This window comes from Monopterus albus, unplaced genomic scaffold (genome assembly GCF_001952655.1).
Source record: "Monopterus albus unplaced genomic scaffold, M_albus_1.0 scaffold129.1, whole genome shotgun sequence".
Classification (NCBI taxonomy): Eukaryota; Metazoa; Chordata; class Actinopteri; order Synbranchiformes; family Synbranchidae; genus Monopterus; species Monopterus albus.
Window position 1 is genome coordinate 390,654 of NW_018128009.1, and position 10,913 is coordinate 401,566.

General features: G+C 40.6%; 1 protein-coding gene across 1 annotated transcript in view; it reads right to left on the minus strand.

Moving 5' to 3' along the window:
- The window catches only part of insrb (insulin receptor b), a 75,460-nt gene that overhangs the window by 15,431 nt on the left and 49,116 nt on the right, over positions 1–10,913 (minus strand). The window contains 2 exon segments of the mRNA XM_020613053.1: positions 3,096–3,223; positions 3,344–3,552. Coding sequence (XP_020468709.1) covers positions 3,096–3,223; positions 3,344–3,552 — 337 coding nt within the window.

The following is a 10,913-nucleotide window of genomic DNA, read 5'->3' on the forward strand; positions in this document are numbered from 1 at the left end:
ATGTTACAGATGCCTTCACCATAGTGACATGCAACAGTGACTCCCACGGGTGCTGAGTTGGTCCTTGCCTGGTGTTTCTGGTCCACCCTGAGAGAGCGAGCCCAGTTACACACCTGGCTTCTCCTAGTTTCCATCTTTTCAAGCTCTTAATAATGTTAGGTATTTTAGCATGGTAAGACGGACCATATCCTACAATAATTTACATCAATCAGAGGCCGAATCACTGTTTCCCTTCTCTGGCCTCTGAGTGAGTGGAAACCTACAGTAGTGATCTGTCCAAAACAACAGTATGAAGGAAAATACAAGGATATCTTCTCCCACAAGGAAATTTGTATTTTCAGCTTCTCAAAAGTAACGCTCTAGTTGCAGTGTAGAAAAGGAGAATGTTTTGAGCCGCTGTACTGAAAAACACAGGCACACAGGCAGACAGGCTGGGTCCAATAATGGCTCTTAAAGGGACAGTTGTTTATCTGTCTGGCTGAACTCTGCGACTCAGGCTCCGGGGTCTGCTAGAACCATCTAGAACAGAGGCTACAGCTGACACTCTGCTCTGGTTTTGGACCAAAAACACAGACACACACACAGACTGCTGTTCTACTGCATTGTCAGTGTCCATAACAGATGAGAAAACTCTTTTCATACAGTAGCTGTTGGTGAAAGCCAAATGTCAAGAGACCACAACTATCCTTCTGGTGAGACAAACAGAGACAGAAGAAGACACACAAAAATATGTCCCAAAATACAGACCACATGCATAAGGTATGTCAAATAACGTGTCAAAAACATCTGAAACTGTTCCCTGGACCTGGCCATGTTCGGTTTCTCAAAATTGGTTAGTCATACTAATTAATTTACATCGTAATATCCAGACTGACAATAGTAACACCCAAATTTGCATAACATTACTGAAGGACACCATAAGGAGGTAGGATTTTACTATGGTATCACAGCAAAACCATGATGCAAACGTTTGGGTCTCTGATTCTCCTAGTGTGAAGCATCCCTACTCTTTGTCAATCCTCTGGTGTGTGTCGTGTCATCTGCCTGGCTGGTGTGTGAGCGTCTGTCTGACTAAGCCAAACCAATGACGCTTGTTCTCGCTATAACCAAAGCAGAGCAGCAAAACACACACAGATGGAGGCAACTATGACAGATTTCCAATGAAAAAGGTGTCTCTATATCTTCGTTCTCACCAGCTACATATTTGAGAGGGTCAGAAAATTAGGAACACTTCTGAATATAATGTAGTCCAGTACAACACCACCTTTAATTATAACCTCAATAATAAACATATAATTTAATTTATACATTTATGACTATTTCATCAAAAAGTGAAGCATTTTGAGCTTCATAAGCACAGATGTTAAGGCAGAAGTGCTGCACTGAGTTGCATACAATTGTACAGATGTACAATAAATATAATGCATAAATATACAAGGTTATTCAAAAAGAATGAATCGATTTCATTACGCAATATTTTATTAAGTTAAAGTAATACAAAACTCCAGGCAAGTCACAAGTATTCTACTCACAATCAACTTTTATTTCCTCTCTTACAAGTGTTCAATGTGGCCACAACAACAGCGATCAACTCAGTGCCCTGCAACGCGCAACCTGCTTGAGACTAGGGATGCACCAATATTTATGCCAGTATTGGGTACCAGGTCTGATACCACCCCTCTAGAGCGCAAATACTTGTAAAAGTTGCCCAATACTACAGAACAATACCACTGAGGCAACATTATGTTAACTTTAAGCTGGCTGAATAAGGTGGTGGAGAAGAAATTTCAGCAGTTCGATGATATTTTAAGATAAGTGATGACAAAATTAAAGCTGACTGTGAGCTCTGATTTATTATATTTACTATTACTACTATTACCATTATCACAAAAAATAATCTCATGTGAACTGCTCAATCAAACTAAATAAACAGGTTCCAGACTGACTGTGAAGTTGAGCTCAGGTTATTAATGAATAATCCTTTCAAAAGGAAAATAATTAGCCAGCGGGTGCATAAAGGTCCAGTCACATTACTTCAGTCCAGTGCACCCTTGCAGGCTGTTTCCAAAATAACCAGCACTTGAGTATGATTAGAAATGTTGATCCATGCTGACAAAAGTGTTTCTGTATGCAACACTCTCCATACCTAAATGTTTACAAAATGTTTATGGACTCCTGTGAAGAACTATTTGATATTTTATGTCAGTCTGGTAGGCCTTGACTTGATGCAGCTGTGTAATCACAGAGAACAGAATGTGATGGAGGTTGTGAAAACACCAGGGATTCATTTACAGCAACTGACATCAAAGAAGTTATCTGGATATGAAATTATGTAGTGTCATGCCTATCTGTATTTGGTCCTACTGAGAAACCAGAGCCACCAGTTCTTCTCAGTGTAGGCGTCAAGGATTCAGGCTTTTCCTTTCAATTGACACGGGTCAGTATCAACTTTTGTACAGCAAGTAACGATTCAGTATTTTATATTTTTGCCATTTGTGATCTCTTCTCAATAATTGACCATAGAGATTAAGACATTATGAATAAGACAAGAAATATGATAGCCTTAATACCAAATTATAAAAATGCGGTCTGTCTCATGGTCTTTAATTCATGTGATAAATCCGCACAAAGCATTTCACTATAAACACTGCACACGGCAACATTTTTACAACACAATTAAAAGCACAGAAGAAAAATTTGAACTTCTAAGCTTGAAGCTTAAAATGAAATATCTGAAACATTCATACTGAGTGTCTGTAATGTTAAACTTATGATAAACCTGCATGTTTTTCCAGCCAAACCACACTGTTTACAGTTGGCAAAGAAGCCCTTTTCTACTACTATCTACTATGTCTATACTCAGTCTGTTCTGAGCAACCTAGCTGCTTCTCCACAGACGAGGAGAGACTTTATATAGTGGAAAAATACTTGTGCTTTTCTGTTTGATCAACTTCTCTTATGTGTAAATGTTACTGAGTGTGTTCACAGATTGCAATCTACTTGTTCTGTTACATTTATTCATAACACAGCTGTGTTGATGGCGACATTAAAGGTGTGTGTGTGTGTGTGTGTGTGTGTGTGTGTGTCGGACGTACGTAGTGGAGTTTACAGTGGTGTATCCAGAAGGACACTCTGGAATACAGGCCCCGTTGTGGATGACGAATTCATCGCAGCTTGACTCGCGATCCTGGTTCAACTTCTGCTTACACTTGTTGTGGAGATCCTGAATTATAAACCAAAACAAAACATAAAAAAACATGTCTGTTTACACTATTGCATAAGTCTATTACATTTGTGGAAAATATTGCTTGAGTTCATCTTAAGAATTCCAGTTATTACCCACCTGGCAGAAAGAGAATTTGACGCAGCGCCAGCCCTTGTAGATATAGTATCCTGGAGGACATTTCTCCACACAGGTGTTCCCATGCTGGAGGATCCTGCAGGCCACACAGCTACTTGCATTACCTGGCTCAGAACAGCCTCCCAGGCACTGGTCATGGCAGCACTGGCCCTGAAGGCTACATGCACCATGCTTACAGTTGTCCAAGCACACTGAAGAGAAGCAGAAGGAGAGGAGAAAATGGAAGGAGGTTAGTATCAGGTCTGACACTAGACCCATGTTTTATTTTTGCCCACAGTAGTATCTTTATGTGTTTGTAACGACTCCTGGGCGAGATGGCACAAAAACACACAAATATATTTCAGAAGTCAAAAAAAGCAAAATACCAAAAATAAATGGCACATGGCTGCATGTAGGCTGTCTCTTTGTCTAGTATTTAATAGCTCACAAAACAATAAAGCAAGAAGGGGTGGAAAGTGGTAAAACTGGTCACCAAGGGGTAGTTTGCTCTGATCTGAGGGCAGTGAGGGAACCACATGCATATTTGTAGCTTAGAGATATGAATGACTATAGGCATTAGAATAATTTTTTTAGGTCAAATAATCAAGCCAATTTAAGCCATCATGTGCCCTCTACCATGACCAAAAACAAACAAACAAAAAACTGTGCGACCAACCAGTGAGGGAACCGTTTTTTGGCAATGTTGTAACTGAGTCCTCATCATGTTAGTAGAACCATGGAAAAAAAATGTAGCTTGATAACACAAAATGAACACAACTTTGTTGTCCAACTCCGTAACATATAACCACACATCGGTATTTTTGCTGAATCTGCTAATACATCTACATCCATGCACATCTCTCGCCTGCTCTGTGTGTGTAGCACAGGGGCAGAAACAGTTTCATTAACATTAGTTCCACCTCTCTATAATGTAAATGAATGTTACCAAAGAATTATTCGATTTCTTTTTTCAATGTGATGACACAGATTTTTTTTTATTTAACTGATTCATCAGTTATTCATGAACATCCCTAGCTGTGTGTACTATAAACAGGCGTTTTCAGCTAGAACAAGCTGCCTTTTTAATGTGTTATTGCTGTGCTTGCCTAAAAAAATTATTAATTATCATCAGAAGAAATACAGGTTTTGTGACTGAAAACTTTTGAAAAGGGCAAAAACAACAAAGAAAAATAAGATCAGGGATGTCTTTAATATCTGCATTATCCTTAATATAAAGGAACAGATAAAATAAGACAGACCAATCACAAGCAGGTTCACTATCAGCTACAAAAATATGAGAAAACAATGTTTAAAAGCAGTGCAACGGGGGAACAGAATGCCACCTCTGTGGGGACATCACAGGAGCTCTTATCACTAAGAATCCAGCTAGGGCCCCCCATTCCTAGCCACTGCATGGAAGAGCTGCCCATTGTGCTGCCTGAGTAAAAGCGGAGAGGACATATGGGGTTGTGGCAGAGGGAGAGAAGGGCAGGGATAATGAGGTTAAAGGAAAGCACAATGACAAAAGGGGCAGGGGGTTAAAAGGGAGGAAGAATGACTAATATAGAAAAACACCATCCCTGACCTTCTGCGGTAGTTCATGTAGGGGTTGCTCCACTGCATTTTCTTTACTATGAGCTACTAAAACCACCAATGCACACAGTTGTCTCTCTGTCAGAGAAAAATGCACAGCTCCCTCCCCCTCCTGTTTGTCTACTGTGTGTACACACTATGACCACGGCATCACATAACAGAGAAGGGAGGGTTGAGACACCTCCCTGAATCCAGTTCCAGCTGACGATCCATGCCGGCGTAGTGATCCAGCCCCAGATCCACCCTCAGCTTCAGCCAATGTGTTTGCTGGCTGGGAGACGCAACCATTCAATGGCCTGCTCCATGTTGGGAAAGAGAGACGGCCCGGGTTAACCCTGGCCTTGCTGGGGCAGACAGAGGGCAGACGCAGCTAAGGAAGATAAGTCTACTGCTGAACTACAACAAGCTTAAGAGTGAAGCAATGCCAAAGCAGAGCTAGGTGGAGCGAGAAAATCTGTGTTACATCAACAATATTCAGTACATGGGCATGAAAAACAATCATTTTAACGGCTTAATAAAGACCTACAATAAACCAATGCACTACCCTTGCTACTCTATTTTACAAACTGGTAAATTTATTTAAAAATAAATTTCTTCATCAGTATATTCACCCTTTTCCTCTCATGCTTCTATCTGATCCCAACACAGTGGTCCCAGCAGAGAGTACTACAGTAGAAGAACACTGCTACTACTGCAGCAGCAGCAGCATTATTCCTTATTCTGCTCACACTAATACCAGGCTACACAAGCTAGATGCTATGGCAAACCTACTCCAGTCAGTTTGCTCATTCATTCATCCCCTCCTCTGTCCCTATCTCTGTCCCTCTTCTCCGCCACAGCCTCACCCTGCCTTGCACTGCTATCTATTTCTCTATCTGCCTGCCCGCCTGCCTTTTGAGGCCACTTGGCCCCTCCTACTTTCATTCATACAAGGCCTTGTTTTGGTTTCATGTTGGCCAGATGGAGGAATGGAATGAAGATGGCAAAGGTAGAAGGATAATTTTGATCATGCCTCAACAACAAGAGGAGGAGGAGATGGCATTGGCATCAAGGAGAGCTCATCTCTCATTTATCTGAACACACGCATGTAACCCTCGCTGTGCCATTCAGTAATTTGCCTGCCAGTTCCCTACATAGAGACAGAAAGTGAGAGCGCGCTGCAGTAAGGGTTTTAAAGGCAAAGCCTGATCAAAGGTGTTCTGTGTTCACCTTTCATGGCTACTCCATTCCTGGGGAAGGAACATGGGAGAAGCTAGGCAGCCAATAGCATGCAGCCACACACACTTCCTGCTCTTAACACATAAAATCTCCCCTTTAATTGGCAGTGTTGTCTGCAGGCAAAGCGCTGAGAACAATAACAAACACGTTTTTATCCCAGAGTCGTTTACTCAGGAGAACACACGCGCGCGCGCACACACACACACACACACAGTTACTGGATTCACGTTTACTATATTTGGCCACAGTGGGAGTCCTAAGCCACAAAAGCTTTGCTATAAATGCTTTGAGTGAGCTGATGTAAGACATTCACCCTGAGAGAGTAGAGGAAAGAGACAGGGGGAGGGGAAGGAGTGTAAACAAAAACACACTGATTGCTGGGAGGGAGAGAGTGATACTGTCATCAGAAGCATCACCATACATGTAAGTGAGCGCACACATACGCAAATACAAACACATATGCTGAGGCAAAGGTCTGTTTGTGTTCACAGTGGTGGCCAAAAGGAAAGTCACAGAGGAGGGAGAGTAGAGAAGGGGAATAGAGTGAACTGTAGACAGAGAAAGGGAGATCAAACAGAAGAGCAAAAGAGAGTGAGGTAAAAGGTGATGGAGAGAAGGACAGGAGTAATGGTAAGATGGTTCTGGTAAGAGGTCTATTTGATTCTAGTCAATACTACTCACAGAAGGTCAAAGATGTGTCACCAGGATGAACCTTAAATTATTGCCCATCTCTTCTGCTGTTATCAAGCTTCAATTTATTCATACTATAAAACAGTCCCCAGTAGTATTTAAAATCCACTTAGTGTCCGATAAAAGTATTATTTTCCTAACATACACTAATGTGCATGAGGGTATGAGCACCTATTTTAATAGATTTTCCTTTTAACTGCAAATCTTGTTTGAATGATTCAATTATTAATTTTTGAAGTCCCCAGATCGACCTTTACACTAGATCCTTCTCTCAGTAAATACGTACAACTGTGCTAAATGCTATGCATATGCAGAGGTGACTTATAAGTGGTTCAGCTCAGGCTGCATGGTCTGTAAAACATTGTCTTTGTGGAAAACATGTTGGTACAACGTGCACAAAAGGGTTATAAGTAAGAAAAGCCACTGTTCTCTGCAGACGGGTTGATATCAACACAAACGGTACAGGTGAACCAGTTTCTGCGGGGATCTGTGCTTACACTGATCACTGAAGTAGAATCTGGACTTGTTGACACATCTACTACTGCATGTAGCTGTATTTAATAGGATTTTTTTTTTAGGCTATGTGTAATGATGATACCTTTCAGGGTGCAGGGTTTTATTATTCCTGCTTAACTGTTTTACACATGTACCTACAAAATTTAGATGTCATGTTTTAGTTGTTTGGTATGTGCCAAGGAAAATGAATCCTCGGTCCACAACATCATTATAACCAGGACATGTTTTTACAAGTGCAGTTTTTCCCAGTGCAGTTAGCTGTAAAGGCTATTCCAAATGGCAAATATTTTAAATATTGTATTTACTTTCCTTCTGACTTGGGGATAAGGGTGATAAATTATTTGACTGAAACCATGTTTTTGAGCACTCTCAGAGGCCAACTGATTGCCTGGATGACCATTTAGCACATCTTTTCTCTATAACGGAGGTAGTGACAGCAATGTTAGCACTAGCTATAGCATCACCATACCCTTAGAGGAAATACTGCAGGTTAAAAAAAACTGAAATGTCCTTTAAAGGATGAAAAGAGAGGTAAAACAAGTGATGGAAGGAGGAAAGAAGAGAAGTAAACATACCCTTCTTGTCCCTCTGCAGCAGCCACTCCCTCTCAAGGTTATTGACACACAGATAAAAAGCAGGCATTATGTAAGCAACTTTCCAAACACAGGAACCAGAGCAGTGTTTATGAGCTTACTCATGTGTACGCAAATATCAAGATGATTCCCTGCTGTTACAAAGCTGTGCAAGGCCAGACACACACCAGTCCCACAGGTATGTGCAGTGGGCTAAATTGAACAAATCTCAGTAATCTGTGGCTATGTGTTTAAATGTGTGTCCATGTGTGAATGTATATGTCAAACCAGACATCAGATTGTTCTCTGGTATCTTTTATTCTATTGGTGTCTGCCTAAAATATCTAGTCAGGCTCTGGAACATCTCAATGTGATATTTAGGTTGTGATTGTATAAAAGGTGTCCTGGTAACAAGACTGCACCATGTGACAAAAACACCACCACTGAAATTTGTTGTCAGGAACAGGTGACAGTGTGTTTCCCTAAAAAACAGTCCTTGGATTAAATGGATTAAATACACAAACAACAGTCTTAAAGTCAAAAGTCAGAAGTATCACCGCACCTCCTTCGATGTTATCAGCTCTATTTGTAATCCTGTGGAGCTGCCAAGAAGACATTGACAACCAGGATACTCTGCAGTGTCGCTTTACTGAGCGTGTATGACTCACGCTGAAGCTTGAATCCAAAATGGTAAATGTTTGGACAAGTCTGGACATTTATGCACGTCCACAGGGTCTAGCACAGACCGGCTTTGTACAGAAAATCACCTCTGAAGAACACACACTCATCACTCGGTAATGAGATTGGGCGGTTTACTATGTCAAGATGTTCACTGCTCTGTTTCATGTCACTGGGTCACAAGGGCTTTATCAAGCACAATGTATACTGCAGGTGGTAAACAGTATATTATACTATTATCAGAATTTTATGCACTACATGATATACCAAACAGTATATTACACATTATTTTCACAAGAACTTCCAGTATAAATCTTATATAAAAGTAACATTAAGGAAAGTTGAAAGAAAAATACTGATAAAATATTTTTTCATAGTTTCAAAATATCCGTGTGTATGTGTATCCATGTGTCCTGGTTGAAACTAGCTGAAAGAGCTCATCTCTTTAACACACACAGTTCATTGTAGTGTTGAACCAAACCTCTTCTACTCACACAAAGAGACACATACACCTTTGTAGCAGGTTATGATGGTGAAAATGACATTGCTGTAGACTAAAGAAAACTGAAGGAAGGTTCTCACTCAATAAGTACTGGTGACTACCTAATTTTGTGGAATTTTGTTGTTTTGCTTAAAAGTTTTACAAGGTTCTCACTCAATAAGCACTGGTGACTACCTAATTTTGTAGAATTTTGTTGTTTTGCTTAAAAGTTTTCTGTCAACATTTACAAAATAATTTCACACAATAATAAGAATACAGATTGTTTTGCTTTCTTTCTGTCACACATACACACCCTTCCACATATCTGCATACATGCCTCAACATGTTTAGTTGTTCACTTACATAAAGAGTAGTATTCATCTGCCCATATTAAAGAAAGAAAGCCTGCTCGTGTTGCCAAAAAAGCTATAATGTATATGTATATGAACACTCACCAGCCACTTTATTAGGTACACCTCTACAATTGTATGCACTTTAAGGCAACACTTCTCCCATAACATCTGTTTATGAAGCTCAAAATGTTTCAGTTCTTGGTGAAACTGTCATAAATCTATAAATTCATTATATGTTTATTATTGAGGTATTTGTTAAAGCCGGTGTTGTACTGGACTACATTAAAATTCAGATGCGTTCCTAATATTCTGACCCTCTCATGTCTGTAGATGGGGTGGACAAAAATAGAGAGAGCTTCATAAACACAGATGTTAAGGCATAAGTGTTGCATTGAATTAAATGCAACTGTACAGGTGTACCTAATAAAGTGGCCGGTGAGTGTATATGTCTCAAACTGTCTTTTTGCTTTGCCAGTGAAATTTTATTACTTTGTCATGCTACCTTTAAAAACAGACCAATGCCACAACAAGCCTGTTAATAAATCTGCAGTGAGTTAATATGTCTATGGCTGAATAAGCTCAGTGCACTCTTTATCAGCAGTGTCACATTACAGAGTCATGCACACTCTCATCAAAGATCTTCCATGTATTCACATTCTGCCACTTCTACTGCTGCTATCAGAGAACTTAAGAGGTTTTTTTGCTTTGCTAAAGAACAAATCAACAACAGCTGCTGAGGGAGCAGAGACCTTTTCATCCACTTACAGAAGCCAAACTATCCTGACTGTTCAAACCAGCCCCCTTCTCAGATCTCAGGCCTGCTGTCGCCCTGTCAGGTCAACCCTACTACTACTACTACTACTACTACTACTACTACAGTAAGTGTCAGTGTAGGGTCAGTGGGTGAGCATGAACTGATACACATACAATATATGAACACAGAGAAAACATGTACACCACAAAATTAAAAGGTGAATCTGGTTTTGCTTCCTGCTTTGTCTGTTTATTGATTTCCTATCTATGTCTCCCTGTGTGCTGGCCAGACCTGCTGGCGCATCCTGTTACCATGGAGATGAGTCCAGACATAGACTGTCTGCAATAATTAGCTGCATGCTCCCAACAGACATTATTCTTAGATTCCCCTCTGGTCATCATTTGTGTGTCATCTTTTTACTATAAAGTCACACTTTCTCTCCATCGCTGTGTACCTTTAAGCTTTGCACTCTTCTCTCCCTGACTTATTCCCGTCTGGTTTCTCCTCCTCCTCTTGACACTCCCCTGCCCATCTCCCTTCTGCTCCTGTCCTGCCCAGCTCTAGTGTCTAGTCACAGGTGACAAATCTGCTCCTCAAGAAAGCCACAGCTACTACAGCTCATTACAGACGTGCACAGGATGGAGCTACAATCAATACGCCCTACTGATACTCCTCCAACACATCCGCTGTCACTACCCTCCCCACTCACCCATCTTCA